This window comes from Panthera onca, chromosome A3 (assembly GCF_046562875.1).
Source record: "Panthera onca isolate mPanOnc1 chromosome A3, mPanOnc1 haplotype 2, whole genome shotgun sequence".
Lineage (NCBI taxonomy): Eukaryota > Metazoa > Chordata > Mammalia > Carnivora > Felidae > Panthera > Panthera onca.
In genome coordinates this window covers 124926061-124945223 of record NC_138341.1, presented here as the reverse complement: position 1 = coordinate 124945223, position 19163 = coordinate 124926061, and the positions used below count along the sequence as shown (strand labels likewise).

At 42.1% G+C, this 19163-nt stretch overlaps 1 protein-coding gene and 1 long non-coding RNA gene across 2 annotated transcripts in view; one reads left to right on the top strand and one right to left on the bottom strand.

Annotated features, from left to right (window-relative positions):
- Positions 1-19163, bottom strand: part of LOC132669427 (uncharacterized) — a 77055-nt gene that overhangs the window by 30788 nt on the left and 27104 nt on the right. The gene's annotated exons all lie outside the window — the stretch shown is intronic.
- WFDC8 (WAP four-disulfide core domain 8) lies at positions 4391-12916 on the top strand. The gene is made up of 6 exons (XM_078443791.2): positions 4391-4425; positions 5576-5772; positions 8038-8178; positions 9467-9634; positions 11582-11722; positions 12702-12916. The coding sequence occupies exons 1-6, from the start codon at positions 4391-4393 to the stop codon at positions 12839-12841; spliced, it is 822 nt and encodes a 273-aa protein (XP_078299917.2). The 3' UTR covers positions 12842-12916.

Genomic DNA, 19163 nt, shown 5'->3' with positions numbered 1-19163 from the left:
CTGCACCACTAGTGGAGATGCAAGATGGCACAGACACTTTGCAAAGCATTTTGGTGGCTTCTTGTAAACATATACTTATCACACAACCTAACAATCCTACTCCCTGGTACTTTCCCAAGAGACATGGCAATTTATGCTCATACAAAAACCTGTATGAAACTGTTTGTAGGGAGTTAATTCATAATCACCACTAACTCGAAACAACCCAAGTGTGCGTTAACTAGTGAATGGATAAACAACCCATGGTGCCTCCATGTGATGAAACATAACTCAGCAACAAGAAGGTCCAGACAACACACAACAACATGAGGGAATCTCAAATGCATTATGAAAACATGTTGTGAACGTTAATATTTTAAACACTGCAACATAACTTTTATTTTATTTTATTTTAATTTTTGTTAATGTTTATTTATTTTTGAGACAGAGAGAGACAGAGCATGAACGGGGGAGGGGCAGAGAGAGAGGGAGACACAGAATCAGAAGCAGGCTCCAGGCTCTGAGCCATCAGCCCAGAGCCTGACGCGGGGCTCGAACTCACGGACCGCGAGATCGTGACCTGAGCCGAAGTCAGACGCTTAACCGACTGAGCCACCCAGGCGCCCCGCAGCATAACTTTTAAAACAAATCCTTTGGAGCCAAAATACCATCCTAATTTGATACCCACAATCATCCACTTAAAAAGTATATGGGGGAGGGGCGCCTGGGTGGCTCAGTCGGTTAAGCGGCCGACTTCGGCTCAGGTCATGATCTCCCGATCCATGGGTTTGAGCCCCGCGTCGGGCTCTGTGCTGACAGCTCAGAGCCTGGAGCCTGTTTCGGATTCTATGTCTCCCTCTCTCTGACCCTCCCCTGTTCATGCTCTGTCTCTCCCTGTCTCAAAAATAAATAAAACATTAAAAAATTAAAAAAAATATATATATATGGGGGAGGGGAAGGGAAATAAAAGCTAGAGAGAGAGGGAGCCAAACTATAAGAGACTCTCAAAAACTGAGAATAAACTGAGGGTTGATGGGGGGTGGGAGGGAGGGGAAAGTGGGTGACGGGTATTGAGGAGGGCAACTGTTGGGATGAGCACTGGGTGTTGTATGGAAACCAATTTGACAATAAATTTCATATCAAATATATATATATATACATATATATATATATATATGTATATATATATAAAATCTCCTGAAATCATTGTTGTACTATATGATAACTAATTTGGATGTAAATTTAAAAAAATAAAATTTTAAAAATTTAAAAAACAAAGAGGAAAAAAATATGGAAAGCATTTCTTTAAGAGTTGGACATTTCAAAACACTTCTCCTTCTCGTAGAACTCGTATTTCCATTCTTATTGCCCCACAGACTCACAATCTAATGTAATATAATCTTATGCTCAAAAGCCTTTTAATCACGACCTTTTCATACTGCTATGCCATAAACACATGTATATAGATTAAAATGTAAAGTTTTCAATTCCTGGGACCATAAGACTCTAGGAATAAAATGTTTTCTTACAGACTGATTTTTCATTCCATTTGTTACTTCGATAACATTATAATAGTGACCATATAAGTAAATACATTGAAATTATCGATTGGCAAAATTTTATTGATAAACAAAATTCTATAGGTAATGCATCTCTTGGTGATATGTAAGTGCATGGGAACAAAAGGAGTTTTGTTATAGGTATGTCACGTGGTTCTTGTAACTTCCAGATCATTGCCCCCCAATCATGTAATATTCTATAATAAAAAACTATTTTTAATGATCTAATCTAAATATTCATATAAGCTTACTTAAATCCCCTTTCTATGTTTACAAGGCATAGAACTGGAAACCTTATACTTGAAAAGAATTTGTTTCCTAGGAATTAGGATACTGATCACAAATCACACGTGACTTTCTCCATTTCTGGAAAGTTTACCAAAAAGGCTTTACCAGTATTTACCAAATGATCAATAATATTATTAATTAGACTTGTTACTCTTTTATGTAGACATATTGTTTAATCTGATACACTGTAAGCACTGGAAAGTTTGAATACTACTAGCTTCCATAGACCTTCCATAATATATATTTTATAAAATGCTTTTATCTTATTGCATGCTTTAAATACATTTTAAAGTTGGGGGAAGCAGCTAGTGGCTCAGTTAAGCATCCCACTCTTGATTCTCTCTCAGGCCATGGTCTCGTGGGATTGAGTCCCACGTCAGGCTCCAAGCTATAAGTGCAGAGCCTGTCTGGGATTCTCTCTGTCTCCTCTCTCTGCACCCCACCCCTGGCCCTCTCTCTCTCTCACTCTCTCTCTCTGTCTCTTAAAATAAACAAATAAGCATTAAAAAAAAATTTATGCCAACAGATTTAACTCTATTTATGGAAAATGTTAAACAAATCAACTAATTGGCAAAGTCAGTCCTCAATCGGCCAAATCAGGCCACTTTCTCCCACAATACAGCTGACTTCATTTTTCAATTGAAATTAATGTTTTCATACACATCCCTGTGGATATGTGCCATCACTCTTGGGATTTCTAACTCTAGAAGAGGGAGCTAAAGGCACAACGACTTACTATGACTTTGTCACCTGAGTGAAACAGGGTACTGACCAACCTCTTAGTATTTCCTACCCACACATTTTTGCTTTGCTCTTTGGGAAGCGTCCTCAGGAAAATGCACTCTCAAAGTGTTCCTTTGTTTGTAACTCAGTTTTTACACTTTGGACACATGCAAGAGATAGGTAAGAAGTATGGTCCCTACCCCTCCTTTTTTGGAAGCAGCACGGGGCTTTGTGCGAGACAGAGAAGGAGAAAGGCAGACTGCAGGCTCTTCCTCAGGCAGACCAACTTCAGGAAGAAGTAAATGCGGAATTTGAGAAGCAGGACATCATGTCCTTAAATCTGTCCGTGCCTGTGTACCCTCTGGAAAACCTTCCTGTGCCCTCAGGGGTACGTGTGCGCCAGCATGATCAGGACTGACTGAGTCGAATCTCGTCATTTTCACATGGGTAGACTGACATAGGAGGAGCCCCAAATGGCATGGCTTCAAAGTCTCTTCGTTCCTGGTTCGTTGCTGTTGCTACAGCACCCTAGTGCCCATGCCTCCCACGTCTGTCCCGCTGCCTAGGGCCACTGGGCAAGTCCCCCACACGCATTTGCTCATTCCCCATAGGACCCATGTTTTGTAGTCTCTTGCCCAAACAGATCCTCCTCAAATCAAAATGAATCCACTGTTTTAAAGTTGCCAGATTTAGGGGCGCCTGGGTGGCTCGGTTGGTTAAACGTCTGACTTGGGCCCAGGTAATGGTCTCACGGTCCGTGAGTTCGAGCCCCGCGTCGGGCTCTGTGCTGACAGCCAGAGCCTGGAGCCTGTTTCAGATTCTGTGTCTCCCTCTCTCTCTGATCCTCCCCCATTCATGCTCTGTCTCTCTCTGTCTCAAAAATAAATAAACTAAAAAAAAAATTAAAAAAAAATAAAGTTGCCAGATTTAGCAAATAACAATATAAGCTGACCAACTAAATTTGAATGATAAACACCAAATAATTTTTAGTATAACGATGGTCCTTGTATTTCATGGGATATACTTCTATGAAAAATTCTAACCGGACGTGCTGTATTATATTTGGCAACCTTTGGTCTGCATCTCGCCCTGCCCCCCCCCCCCCCCCCCCCCGGGAGCTCTGATTCCTACTAACTGACTACAGGCTAATCTAACCAATGAATTCCGAAGACTGGGTTAACAGGTGTAAGACTTCACACCAAAAGGGTGATTTGATTACGAGAATTTAAGGCACCCGAGGGCCTTGGCTAATCTTTTGGGGGAATAAAAGCAATGATATACACAGTGTTACAGGACACTCAAAAGCTGAAAAGGTAATAACTTTTTTTTTCATTCAGTGAATTATTTTTTTATTGACTAAAATATATTAAGCACTATATGCCAGTCACCATGCTTTCCACATACTTCAATTTGTTCTAATGTGTAAGAAGTAGTTGTGTTACTATTTCCTTTAAAGAAAACCAAGGCTTGGGGGCGCATGGCTGGTTTGGTCAGCAGAATGAGCGACTCTTGATTTCAGGCTTGTGAGTTCAAGCCCAGCATTGGGTGAGACTTAAAAATAAAATCAATAAAGAAAGAAAGAAAGAAAGAAAGAAAGAAAGAAAGAAAGAAAGAAAGAAAGAAAGAAAGAAAGAAAAGTAAAACTGAGGCTCAGTGAGGTTCAGTGGCTGAGCCAAGGCCACATAGCTGGCAAGTGGGGGATCCACAGTGTGAACTCGGGTCCAACCTCCAGCACTGCTTTTGACCACTCCATACCACTCAGGAGGAATCTCACACAATCTCATCTAACTCTCACAGTGACAACAAAGCTGCCAGGTAGGTGTATCATTTCCATTTCCTCGATGAGGAAACTGAGGATCCGCATACAGCTACACCTGTAAGTTACCAAGCCAGGACCAAAAACCAGTTGTCACTGAGTTTGGGGCCATAATTGCCATTCCGAACAGTCCAGGCATTGCTGTAACATTCAGAGAGGATACAGGATTAGAATTCTGGTGGCAGGGGTGGGAAACGATAAATTGCTACAAGTCTTTCCTCTTAGGCAGCCACGTAACATGGTTCAGGAGATCTGAAAAGGACTCCTGGCAAGGTCTGAAGTTCCACCAATAATATAGGTGCATTCTGGGCATAATGACGTTCTCTGTCTCTCTTTCTCTTCCTGTCTGCCTCCCTCCTCTCTTGCTGTTTTCAAATTGCATTTATGTATTTATTATATTAATGTGTTTAAGTTTATTTATTTTCAGAGAGACAGAGAGAGAGAAAGAGTGAGCACCCACGAGTGGGGGAGGGGCAGAAAGGCGGGGAGAGGGAGAATCCCAAGCAGGATACTCTCCGCAGACAGCGGGGGACCAATCTCACAAACAGTGAAATCAGGACCTGAGCCAAAATCAAGAGTCAGATGCCCAGCCAACTAAGCCAGACAAGTGCCCCTCAAAACGCATCTTAGTTTGAGAGGTAACACTGTATGGCCTTCTCAGTTCTTCACATCACAAAATGAAACAGTACATAAGGACCAGGAAGAGACATATGGAAATGGGATTGAGTGAGTGGGGGAGGGTCGTCTATTCATGAGGTGCTCTAGGAGTATCAGAAGCTAGGCTTGGATAACAACAGAAAGGAAATGAGGGATCCTTTGGTTAACCCTCGGTCATCTGGGACTTTCTTGCTCCTGGACCCAATGGGACATCTCAGGCCCTCCTGAAAGTCTCCTACCATCAGTGTCTTGCCATCAGTGGAGCAAGAAAAAGGTGTTCTCTCGTGTCTGGGGTTGCCCTGGGGATGACAGTGGGCAGACCAGCCCTGCAACTGTTCCAGACAAATCCCTGTGATCACTGATATGTGACCTCTCATGTAGGAGTGACACAATGGGCGAGGGTCCCGGTGGGACATGGCCCAGTGCCGGGACAGAGTGTGGGGCCAACAGGAGGGTCCTGGGCTTGAAGGGCCTGCCGTACTCTCCACGTGACCTCGGACAACCCCCTTCCCCACCGTGTATCTTGATTTCCTCATCTGTGAACTGAGGGAAGTGTGGACCATCTGCATGGCTCTCAGCACACCCTCTGTATCTCCGTCTGGCTTGTGCCTAATCCCCCGCCTCTTGTCACCCCACACAGGCACCTTCCTGTCCACAGTTCCACCTTCTCCCCAAGGAATGTAGTGCTCCTGCTGCTTCTCTCTCTCTTTTTGGAGGAGACATCTTCATCGCCAATGAAAAGAGTCAAAGGTGGGTCGAGGGAAGCTACGGCTGCCCCTTCTTCAGGAGGCCTTCCTGGGACTGAGGGTCAGACAGCAGGCAAGGACTCACGTCGGATGAAGGAACTTCTACTGTGGCTTCAGAGGACTAGCCCTGCTCACCCACCCTGGAACCTTTGAATCCTTCCCTGACTGGAGCCCCCAAATTATTTCCTTAACTTTGCCTCATTTGTATCTTTTCCAAGTTAATTTTTTGGAGGTGAATCAGACACTGGGGAGGACCTGAGGTGAGAGGACAGTGAGGAGGAGGTGGCACAAGTGGAAGAGAGACATGGGTGGAGGTCGGGAGCTCTCTTGGAAGTGGTGGCCAAGAGGGGAAGCCATGGGACTTGGAGAGAGATTAGGAGGAGGAACTGACCCGAGTCCATGTCTGACAGGATGCTGGGGTGACAGAGAGGGAGGAGTGAATCTCAGCGTTCTCTCGATAGCCTGGGGGCATATTGATGCCAATATAAAGATGGGAGCAGAGAGAAGGAGGCACTGCTAAGGCATAGGGAGATGCTAGTTCAGTTTTGTACATGTGGGAAAAGAGGTCTTATGAGATGCCCAGGTGTATGTTGCCAGGTGCTTGGATATGTGTCTTAGCTGGGAAGTGGGGATAGGTCAGGAGGGAGGCATAGGAACCACAGATAGCATCGTGGGAATGGATGTGGTCTGTGGGAAGTATGTGTCAAGTAATGACAGCAGAGAACAAGACCCAAACTTTGGGGAGAATTCCCAGTAGCTGCAGAGGAATCCCCAGTTTGTGTGCTTCAGGGGAGACCACATGGACAAGCTAAGTGGCTGGAGAAGGCTGGCTGGGAGGGAGGAGGATTCTAAGTGGGAGCTGAAGCTGACCGAGGGGGAAGGAGCTAAAGTGTAGAACCCAAAAAAGGTTTAAATGCCCCCAGATGCAGGAGAGAGGTGGGCCTGGGTAAAGTCAACACTAGTGAGGAGACATTTGTCTCTGGCTGTGTAACACACTACCTGTAGTTCAGAAGTCTGGTGTGTTGCGTCTGGCTCAGGTTCTGTCTCTGTTCAGGCTGTCACCAGGCTGACATCCAGGTGTCAGCCAGAGCTGCAGTTTCCATCTGGGACCCAGGGTCCTCGTTCATGCTTACTAGCTGTAGCATTTGCACTACTGAGGTCGCTTCCAGAGGCCACCCTTAGTCCAGGGCAATTAGCTTCTTCCATCCTCAAAGCTACTAATAGCCTGTTGGATTCCTCTCACCCTTCGAATCTCTCTTACCTCTTCTCTGTTAATCAGGGGAAAACCCCTCCTTTTTAAAGGACTCGACAGCTTCGGTCTGGCCCACTCAGATAATCTCTGTATTTTAAGGTCAATTAACTTGGGACTTTGCTCCCATCTATGAAATTTCTCCACAGCAGTACCTAAATTCATGTTTAATTCAATAACCAGAGGATGGGAATCTGGGGGGGTGCGACTTTAAGATGCTGCCTCCTACCGGGACGGATATGAGGCAGCCATGTTTAACCCTACAGAGGGAGGAAGCAATCCCATATCTGCCACGCTGTTCCCACGTGCCAGGTACTGTGATGAGTGCATTACAGACATCATCTTCCTTAATGCTTATAAGCAGACTGTAAGGAAGAGATTGAAATTCTCATTTTATAGGTGGAAAGCTTAGGACTCAGAAGGAAGACTTTTTTCTCCAAGATAACTTAGCTAGTCGTGTTGGAGTCAGGCTCCCACGCCAGGTCTGTCTTATAGTGCTCCTCTCGCTGCACCATTCCTGCCCACTTTAAAGATAACTGTGAAGTTACATAGTGGAACTCAGGTTGTTCTCGAGCTCACAAGGAGTCGGGGGCCCAAATCGGGTATCGCGACCACAATATTCCTATTTCCATGATATTTACACCACTCCTCACTAATTTCCCTGTCAACTGAGATACTGGAGGCAGAGGGATTAGACATTAAAATATTAAGCTTTAAGAGGAGAGAGGAGTTCCCAAACTTAAGGTAAGGCTCCTGGTCCCTATTTAACTCCCTGCTGTAGAATCTGAGATGCTTCCCTTCCCTTTCCTTCTTCCAGGAAACACAGTTTCCTGATTCAGATCAATCTGAATGAGCTACAAGTGGTGAGAGGCAGACCCAGCCCATAAGATAAGCAAAGCAAGCACTGAGGATGGAAGGTAGAGGAGAGGGCTGAGAGAATGTCACTATTCCCCTTTGCCATGGCGGGGGGGAGAGCTGAAACTCTCAAGGGATGTCAATGTGGACACTGTTCTCTTGCAGAGAAACCAGGAGTGTGCCCCCATGAGAGGATCACCTGTGAAACTAAAGTTCCAGATTGGTGCCAAACTGATGGGCACTGCGCGGAACAGATGAAGTGCTGCTCATTTGCCTGTGGGAAGAAGTGCATGGATCCACTCCAAGGTAGTGGCACCAGGGCTGAGGGCACAGGTGCCTTTTGAGGTGTCTTACTTCCTGCCCCGTCTAGAACTTGCTGAATGATTCCCTTGAATGGTAGGACAAAGAGGCCAGGGCTCATGATTTTCTCTTTTTCTAATTATATTCCAACCCTCAAGTACAAACAATGAGTCTAAGCATGGTGGATGGCAACTGGATAATATTGATGTTAGTCTTCTTGGTTCAACATTCAAGCATTCACAAATAACTAATACTTGTCGTATGCTTCCTATGTGTCAAGAGGCTATTGTTGCCACTGTGGTAAATGTAAACCCCAGTCAGCTTAGATGCTGGTCTTATTTTTGGACTCTTTGGCCTTCAAAGAGGTTTTCTGGTAACTCAAAGTATAGAGCATCTCATAAGAGGAAATTGTGCATTATAGATATAGATATCCATTTATTCACTCAAAAAATATCTACTGTTAGTGTCCTTTGGCCAAAGACCACCAGGAACACATATGTATTTGAACAAGTTGGATTTACTACTCATTGCAGTGAGGGAGAATGTTCACCATAGACAACCTGAGAGATCTCAGTAAGAAGCTGTTGGAAAGAATCTACTATGGGATTGAGGCTTTGACTGAGTAATTTGCAGGGGTGGATTTGGTCTATATGGGGTGTTGTCAGAAAGTGGGGCAATTTTATGATTATCTCATGTTATCTTATCTACAGAGAAGGGAGGCTAGACTGAGGATAAAGCCATAATGTAGAGAAACATAAATCACTCATAGATGTTGGGTATTCTGTGGCTTTCACAATTACTGTTTTTGGTCTCCCTTTATCATGGTCCCAGAGTGACCTTGTTTGATGTAGCTGTCTGGTGAGCTGGTTAATATCTGACAGGGGCACACCATGGCTCAGCTGTGAGCTCTGATCAATTTCCAAACATGAGAGATTGGTTTTTTTTTTTTTCCTTCTTGATGTTTCATTCTATCTATGTGCCAGGCACTTTGTTAGGCACTTTGGATAGAGTCATTGAACAAGTCTTGTCCTCCCAAAGCTCAGGCAGTAGAGAAGAAAGATCAGCTCCAAAGCACCTCATATGCTTTTCACTATGTCTTTTGAAAGGTGTGAATGATGCTCAGAGATTCAATGCAACATAGAGTATTTGTAGTAGAGCTAGGCTAGAAATTTTATTGATGATGGTCTCCTAATCACTTGGATCTAATACCAAGAACTGCACAAAGGTGAGGGCCTGAACCCTTCTTTGTTTTTGCTACCCTTTATGTTCTTCCCTCTTTGTTTCCTGCCCTCAGAACCCTGCATGCTACCCTCAGAGCAAGGAAACTGTAACAGTAATATCATGCACTGGTATTTTGACAATAAACATCACCTCTGCAAACCCTTTACCTATGGAGGCTGCTATGGGAATGCTAACAACTTCATCAGCAAGGAACACTGCATAATGGCTTGCACATTAATTGGTAAGACTTATATGCCTGGCCATCTGAGGGCCTAGTGTAACTGGAAATAGTACATCAGAATATTCATATGCTCAGGCTTTAAGGTTAAAATGTTTTGTTCAACTCTTAGCTCAATCATTCACTGAACAGGTGGTCTTGGGTCAGTTTCCTATTTCCATGAGCTTCAGTTTTCTTGTCTACAAAATGGGGGGGGGGGTCATGATAATATTGACCTGATGGAGTTGTTGTGCCAGGAAACAGATAGTGCACATACCTGTTGAGTGTTACCTAAGTACTTACTCAAAAATGAAACATAAGCAGGTCAGCTCTGGTTTCCCAAGAAGTAGGGATAGAGCACGGAGTAGGTGAAGAATAGGGTGGAGTGAAGGTGAGGGCTGTGGATTAATTCCTTACTATAATGACCATTAGCATTAATGTTGGGAGACAATGTCTTACAGAGCTTAAGTGACAAATGATGTAGATAAAAATCCCCCTTTTCCCACTTACTGCAAATTTCTTCACCTGTTTGAGTTTCAGTTCCCTCCCCCATAATACTGGAATAACAAAAGTCATTGCTGAGTTGTTGGTATGATTATATGTGATCAGGACACAAATATTTGACATGATGGCTGTTCAATAGTGCCGGTTTGCTAAATGGTAATAATTGAGGTGGTGGCCGTTGATGTTCAAAATGCACAGCACTGTGTGACTTTACAAAGCAGCACTAGAACTTTGACCTCAGATTCTGCAATGCAGGCTGAAATGTATACCATCACCTCCATTTTACAGACAAGAAAACAGAGAGGTAAATTTAGTTGCCCAAGGATTCACAGTGGGTCAGGGGTAGATCTGAAATTTTAATTCTATAGGCCTAGTGAGCCTGAATGGCCAAGGCAACCTTGTGGCCTGACCCTTTGTGGGAGGCTGTAAGGAATTATGGCACTATAAACTAGACCTTGGCTCTCTCTCAGAAACCAGAAGAAGAGGCCAGGGAAATTGGTTTGAGCTGGTTTGGGGGAAATTTATGTTTAGACCTCAGAAAGAACCTAACAATAGTTTTGAGAGTCAAACACACCATGGTCTGTTAGAATCTGACCTGAGGAAGAAGAAGAAGGACGAGGAGGAGGAGGAAAAAGGGGAGAAGGAGGAGAAGAAGAAGAAGGAGAAAGAGAAGAAAGAGGAGGAGGAGGAAGATAAGCAGTAGGAGGAAGAAGAGGAAGAGGGAGGAGAAGGAGAACAGGAAGAGGAAGAAGAGGTAGAAAGAGAAGGAAAGAGAAGAAGAAGGTGGAGGGGAAGGAGAAAGGAAGCACCTCCTACCCTCATAGAATTTGCAATCAGATAAGGACAACAGAAAACATGAACAAAATTCTAAAGAATTCATTTCAATACCATCTCTACCCTAGTGACTCACACAGTTGTATCTCCAGCCTGAATCTGACTCCCAAACTCCAACTGCCTTGTCTTCTCCTCCATCAGGATCTCAAAAACATCTCACACTTCATTTGTTTGAGAACCACTCATCTTTGCTCTCCCATCTCAAACCTGCTCTTTCCATACTTCTCTCCAGCTTGGTTGAAAAAACAAAACAAAACAACACAAACTTCTAAGTAACTCTTGATGAATCAGCATTGCGCTTTCTCAATCCACATCCATTGCATTAGGAAATCATTTTAGATCTACCTTGAAAATAGATCCAGAATCTGACCACTTCTTACCACATCAACAGCTGCCACCCTGGTCTGGGGAGTCATCTTCTCACCTGGGGCTTCAAACACCCAGCCTTACTCTCTTTCTACTACATCCTATGAGATGGTGAGGCATTACATTCCTTCACAGCCTACCAGAGGTCATCAGGGTAGAGTGAACCAAGTGACAGAAAGAGATACTAGTTTGGAGGGGAAGGGAAAGCTGTTTAAAACAGTGAGATGGGCTGGGGTTTGAGAGAACTCACATCTGCTCTTGTTTTAGTCAAGAAAGGACATTGCCCACTCTTCCCTTTCAAGAACCGTATGGAATGTTCATCTCTGTGTAAGAGTGACATCGATTGCCCCCAAAGGGACAAATGTTGTGAATCCATGTGTGGCTTTGTTTGTGCCATGGCCTGGACAGGTGAGGACTGGGGGTATACCTCCCAAAGTCTCCGGGGCATATGCTAAGGATGTCATGTTGTCCCATGGAATAGGAGACACCCCTTCAGTTGACCTTAGGCGTCTCTTGGGAACTTTTCCTTTTTTAATGCCCAATAACTGCTCTTGTGTTGTCGTGCTGATCTCAGGAAAATTATTTGCTAGGCTTCAAAGACAATCATGCATAGTATCACTTCCTATTTTTCCCCATGAGAACTTATTTATTCTAAGTCTCATCTTCAATGGCTGACAGGTGACAATACCCACTTATTTGTACAAAAAAAAATGATAACCATTAGGTACATTCCTAATAAGCCCTTATGTCTGCACAGAACTTCAGAGCACGTAGAGCATATCCACATCCTGTAGGTATGCTGGAGTAATGATTGGCAGAAAAATGTTGTTGGGGCAGAAGTGAACTCTGTAGTTTCTGAGGTTAGGTCTCACTCCTTCATGTAGTGCTGAGTTAGTATAGTCTTGTCCCAGAGATTGTTAGCCTTTTGAGGTACAGCACAGTATGGTGGAAGAAATCCAAGTCGTTTCAACTGACTTCAACTCTTCTACTCATTTTCATTATGGCCGTAGACAACTCATTTTCCCTACATGATCCTCAATTTGTAAAGTTTATATTTAAAAAGGAAGCTCTGGGTGCTCTCCCATATTCCTTTTATCTCTGGTAATCTGGGATCAGATAACCCAAATAAATCCATTAGCTCTTTGAGGGCCAGCAGGAATCCTATCAGATTTTGTAACTCAGAGATGTCAAGCCTTTTTGATACTCCTCAAATTATTAGCCATAGAAAGTTGATACTCTGCCTTGTACAATCTATTGTTACTCTAGGGGGAAGGGTAAGAGACTTCATCAGAAGAAAGCCCTGTTTAGGGTTCCCCAAATCTCCCAACTTTGTCTGAAACTATAATCAAGTATTTCAAGATCAAGTGTCTTATTTTATCCCATAAAGCCAAATCAGGTTTCTGCCCACACAAGCCTGTGGTGTGTTCCACATTTGATAGACCCAAGTGCCTTCAGGATAATGATTGCCCAGTGTCACAGAAGTGCTGTTCACATTGTGGACTGAAGTGCCTGGAACCTCAAAAATGAATAGTAAGTGGAAACCTTGCCAAGCTGTCTTAAGAAGTATAACAATATTTTATTCCATTGACCTATGTGTCTGTTTTTGTGCCAGTACCATACTGTCTTGATGATTACAGCTTTGTAATACAGCTTGAAGTCTGGAACTGCGATGCCTCCAGCTTTGGTTTTCTTCAATAATACTTTGGATATTTGGGGTCTTTTCTTGTTCCGTACAAATTTTAGAATTGTTTGTTCTACCTCTGTGAAGAATGCTGATGTTATTTTGATAGAGATTGCATTGAATATGTTGATTGCTTTGGGTAGTATTGACAATTTAATAATATCTGTTCTTCCAACTCAAGAGCATGGAATGTTTTCCTATTTATTTTGCATCTTCAATTTCTTTCATAAGCTTTCTAGTTTTTCATGTATAGATCTTTTACCTCTTAGGTTTATTCCTAGGTATTTTATGGGTTTTGGTGCAACTGTAAATGGGATTGATTCCTAGATTTCTCTTTCTGCTGCTTCATTATTGGTGTATATAAATGCAACTGATTTTTGTGTGTTGATTTTATATCCTACAACTTTGCTGAATTCATATAATCAGTTCTAGAAGTTTTTTGGTGGAGTCTTTTGGGTTTTCCATGTAGAGTATCATGTTGTCTGTGAAAAATGAAGGTTTGACTTCCTCCTTGCTAATTTGGATGCCTTTTGTTTCTTTTTGTTGTTTGATTGCTGAGGCTAGGACTTCCAACACTATGTTGAATAACAGTGGTGGGAATGGACATCCTCGTCATGTTCCTGATCTTAGGGGAAAGCTCTCCCTTTCCCCCCATTGAGGGTGATATTAGCTGTGGGTCTTTCATTTATGGCCTTTATGATCTTGATGTATGTTCCTTCTATCCCTACTTTCTTGAGGGTTTTTATCAAGAAAGGATGCTCTATCTTGTCAAATGCTTTTTCTGTATCTATTGAGAGGATCATGTAGTCCTTATCCTTTCTTTTATTAATGTGATGTATCACATTGATTGATTTGTGGATACTGCACCAGCCCTGAATCCCAGGAATAAATCCCACTTTATTGTGGTGAATAATTCTTTTAATGTATTATTGGACATGGTTTGGTAATATCTTGTTGGGAATTTTTGCATCCAGAAATGGACCCACAAATATCTGGCCAACTAATCTTTGACAAAACAGGAAAGGATATCCAATGGAAAAAAGTCTCTTCAGCAAATGGTGTTGGGACAACTGGACAGACGTGCAGAAGAATGAACCTGGACCACTTTCTTATACCATACACAAAAATAAACTCAAATGGATGAAAGACCTAAATTTAAGACAGGAAACCATCAAAATCCTAGAGGAGAACACAGGCAGCAAATTCTTTGACCTCAGCCACAGCAACTTCTTACTTGAAATGTCTTCAGAGGCAAGGGAAACAAAAGCAAAAATGAACTATTGGTGCCTCATCAAGATAAAAAGCTTCTGCACAGTGAAGGAAACAATCAGCAAAACTATAAGGCAACTGACAGAATGGGAGAAGCTATTTGCAAAAGACATATCAGGTAAAGGGTTAGTATCCAAAATCTATAAAGAAATTACCAAACTCAACACCCCTCCCCCCAAAAAAACAAATAATCCAGTTAAGACATGGGCAGAAGACATGAGTAGACACTTTTCCAAACAAGACATTCAGGGGCGCTTGGGTGGCTTGGTCGGTTGAGCGTCCGACTTCGGCTCAGGTTATGATCTCACAGCTCTTGAGTTCGAGTCCCGCGTCAGGCTCTGTGCTGACAGCTCAGAGCCTGGAGCCTGCTTCTGCTTCTGTGTCTCCCTCTCTCTCTGCCCCTAACCCACTTGCATTCTGTCTCTGTCTCTCTCAAAAATAAATCAACGTTAAAAAATGTTTTAAGAAGACATTCAAATGGCTAACAGACACATGAAAAGATGCTCAACATCACTCATCACCAGAGAAATACAAATCAAAACCACAATGAGATGCCACCTCACACCAGTCAGAATGGCTAACATTAACAACTCAGAAAACAACCAATGTTGGTGAGAATGTTAAGAAAGGGGAACTCTTTTGCACTGCTGACGGGAATGCAAACTGGTGCAGCCACTCTGGAAAATAATATGGGGGTTCCTCAAAAAGTTGAAAATAGAACTACCCTACAGCCTAACAATTGCACTGCTAGGTATTTATCCAAAGGATACAAAAGTGCTGATTCTAAGGAGCACATGCACCCTAATGTTTATAGCAGCACTATCAACAATAGCCAAATTATGAAAAGAGCCCAAATGTCCACCAACTGATGAATGGATAAAGAAGATGTGGTATACATAGATACACATACAAGTGGTGTGTGTACACACACACACACACACACACACTGTAATATTACTTGGTGATCAAAAAGAATGAAATCTTGCCATTTGCAACAATGTGATAGAACTAGAGTGCATTAAATCTAAGTGAAATAAGTCAGAAAAAGATATCATATGATTTCACTCATATGTGGAATTTAAGAAACAAAAGGGATGAACATAGAGGAAGGGAAGCAAAAATAAAATTAAAAAAAAGAGAGGGGAAACAAACCATAAGAGACTCTTAAATACAGAAAACAAACTGAGGGTTGCTGGAGGGATGTTGGGTAGGCGGATGGGCTAAATGGGTGATGGACTCTAAGGAGAGCACTTGCTGGGATGAGCTCTGGGTGTTACATGTGAGTGATGAATCACTAAATTCTATTCATGAAATCATTATTAGACTACATGTTAACTAACTTGGACTTAAATAAAAAATAAAAACAAATAAATAAATGAGGTTGGATTAAAATATGAAGAATGGATTCAGAAATATCATTTGTGAAGCAAAAACAATAGTATATTTAGAAGCAATGAAATGGAAAAAAACACGACAGGTTCTAAGAAGATATTCTTGATTAAAACAAAGCGTTTGAGATAATTTTAAAAATTGTTGTTGGGAAAAAAAAGAAGTATAACAATATTTAATGAGTTTACTTATATTTTATATATAATCATATCTGAAAATGATGAGTAATTTGACTCTCTTGTTTCCCAATGTCATGACTTTGTTTTCTTGTCTTTTTGTATCATGTAGAGACTCTGAAATAATGTTGAAAATAAAGGTAATGACATTTATCCCTGTCTGGTTCTTTATCTTAAAATCAGTGTCTCCTGCAGTATGAAATGTCATTTGTTGTGGGCTTTGGGATAAATAGATTTTACTGCACTTGGATGGTTTTCTTTTTATACATTTACTATTGTTATTGGATATTACTGTGGAATTTTATCAAATACACTTTAAGCATCTAATCATGTAATAATTTTCTCTTCTAATTTGTTAGTATAAGAACTTATATTATTAAATTTCCATATGTTGAACCATCCTTGCATTCCACACTGACCTTAATCATATTGAGGGTATACTTCTATTAATACACCGAAGGTACTTTAAGCAAATAGTTTATTCAGAAATTTCACATCAACAATCAAGAGAAAAATAGGCCTATTACTTTTGTATGTTTTGCTATTGGAATCATATTACTTTCAACAAACTAGCATGGAAAACTAATTGGGAGGTTACTTATTTTTCCTATGATTTGTAATATTTTAATATCTCGATTTATTTTTATTTTCTTTTAAGTAATATATATGCCCAACATGTAGGGCATGAATTCATGACCCTGAAATCAAGAGTTGCACACTCTACCTACTGAGCAGCCAGGCACCACCTATGGTCTGTAATATTTTAAATAAAAATTTCCATAATAATATTTTAATAATATTCTCTATTTTTTAGGGCTACACAAAATTGAGCTCCAAAAGCAACTAGGTAAGGTTTCTTCTATAGTGGTATATTTGAAATAATTTTTTATAAATTTTTAATGTTCATTTCTTTATTTTGAGAGAGAGAGCGAGCACGAGCAGGGGAAAGTCAGAGAGAGAGAGAGGAAGAGAGAGAGAGGGAGAATCCCTAGCAGGCTCCACACTCAGCCTGGAGCCCAACACAGGGCTTGATCCCACAAAATGTGAGATCATGACCTGAACCAAAATCAAGAGTCAGGTGTTGAACCAACTGAGCCACCTGGGCAACCCTATTTTTACTAATTTTTTTCTTGTACTTTACCTTACAGTGTATATAGGCTCTCTACCTCCTCCTCTGTAAATTTCGGCCTTTTATACATTGCTAAAATTGATCCATTTTCTCTCTATTTTCAAATGTATTACCTTAAAGTAGTATAACTGATTTTGTACATAATTCTTTGTCTTTAACTTTGTATAATGTTTTCTTCAATATACTCATGTTTCCACCCCACCCACACTATCCACCAATCATTCAAAGCATTTACCACCTATCTATCCGCTCACCTAGCTTGCATTGAAATACCTTTAAACTTATTGATCTTTCCACCCATTCTCTCACTCATATATCCACCCACTTACCCTTCTCACCCACCTTCTTTCTACATATCCAGCTGCCTGTTTTATATCTAGCCTTTACTCATCTTTCATACAAACACATTCTCTCATACCTGTCAACATAGGTCTCCATCATTTCTACACCCATCTCCCCTCCATCCACCTAACAATTCACTCATTTACCTGCCATTCAGAGTTTCCATCAATTACCCGTTTGTCCCATTACTAACCTATCCATCCTTATGTTCAATCCAATCCATTTATTCACCCAGCCATTCATCCCCCCAGCCATGTTCAGGCATTCATGCACCCAAATATCCATGATACCCTCACCCATCCTTTGTATTCTTCCAACTATATTCCCATTCATCATACTATGAGCCATCCATCTGTCCACATAGCTACCTTACTCATCCAGTAGTTTGCACCGAGTGTTTATTCTGGCCCTATTAATGTTCTAAACACTAGGTCCTAGACACAGACCTGTTCAATGGAGCTCAGGGTTTATTTGAGGAAACAAACACGAAACTCAGTAACACACTTAGAGGCACAGAAAACAACACAGAAAGCCAAGCACAGGAAGCTTGATCAACGTCTTGGCCTAATTAACAAGCAGAAATCTCCAGGTAGAGGCCATCTACCTTGGTACCCCTTGGAGTCCCTCATTCTGACCAGCAGATTGGTGCTAGAATAGAAGTGTGGCTGAGGTAGAGGGAGGGCACCATGACTGACCATCGGTGAGAGGAGATAAGGGAAGGAGGGCAAAGATCCACATGGATCCTTACTCAGCCTTCTTCAAGAAATTGAGTAAGGGAAGGGGCAAAAGAGGTCACTCATCCTAGGCCCCCAAGACATAAATTTCATCTCATCTGCTTGAAAAGTGAGACCCTTGGGTGGGACTTGAAATTAGGCAAGGCAGAATTGATAGAACAACTAGAAATTCTGAGTTTTCATTTACTTTCAAGAAAATTTAGAGAAGAATTCAGCCTTCCCTGGGGCACTGGGAACCATTTGGACATTTACAGTCTCTGTGGGTCCCTAGCTTCTGTCCCCACTATGGACATCACCTTCATCCCCTTTGTGTGCACTATTCCTCCCTACCTGCAACTCCATAGTAAGATATTATATTCACACCAATATCAGAAGGTTCCACAGTGACCTCTGACAAGAACTCAGATACTCCTTTCCCTTTTACCTTTATCTCAGACACTCACTCGGTGACATGGAGTCATAATCTGCACTCCTCTGGGCCTTATGACCCCTCTAAGATGAAGAAATGGACGTGTGCCCTCAGAGTCCTTGCACCAGGTGGTTCAGCTTTGTATTCTCTCCTGGCCTGAGTATGGGAGGGACATAGAATAAGAGGGGAGGGACAGCACTGCTCAAGACATCTTGGTGGTTCGTTAGAAATTCGATTCCCTGCTCCCTTTGTGGGGTTCAGTGGGATCCAGAAACTGATGGGATTGGACTGTGTGGTATAAGTGCCTGATATGCAGCTTTTTTATTTTAATGTAAGTGCCTGACACTAAGCTTTTGAGTGCTGAGGCATCCATTTCGAAGACATCCATATCGAATAAAGGCAGCGCCAGCTGTATAACACAGATATTAACAACACAGCTAGATAAGGAACCAGGCTGTCCTCACCCATGAAGTTCCCCCTTTGGAAAGGCCTCGAGGATCCCAGATAACAGACCACCCGAGTGACCCTGCTTCTCCCTCCCCACACCCTGATTCCCACTTTTATATGCTTTAAATTCGCCAATAAAAAGTGAATCCATGAAACCCTAGACATTCCACCCTTGGACCCTAATAAAGGCAGAGAGTCCCAGGTCCACACTTCCTACCCTTCTCTTTGTCCACAACCTTCTGTGTGGCCTTCTGGCATGCCATATACCCTCCA

Coding starts and splice junctions, on each gene's coding strand:
- WFDC8 (XM_078443791.2), top strand. CDS start 4,391: ATGAGGAAACTGAGGATCCGCATACAGCTACACCT. Junction 9,635..11,581: donor AATGGCTTGCACATTAATTG/GTAAGACTTATA, acceptor CTCTTGTTTTAG/TCAAGAAAGGACATTGCCCA. Junction 11,723..12,701: donor TTGTGCCATGGCCTGGACAG/GTGAGGACTGGG, acceptor TATCCCATAAAG/CCAAATCAGGTTTCTGCCCA.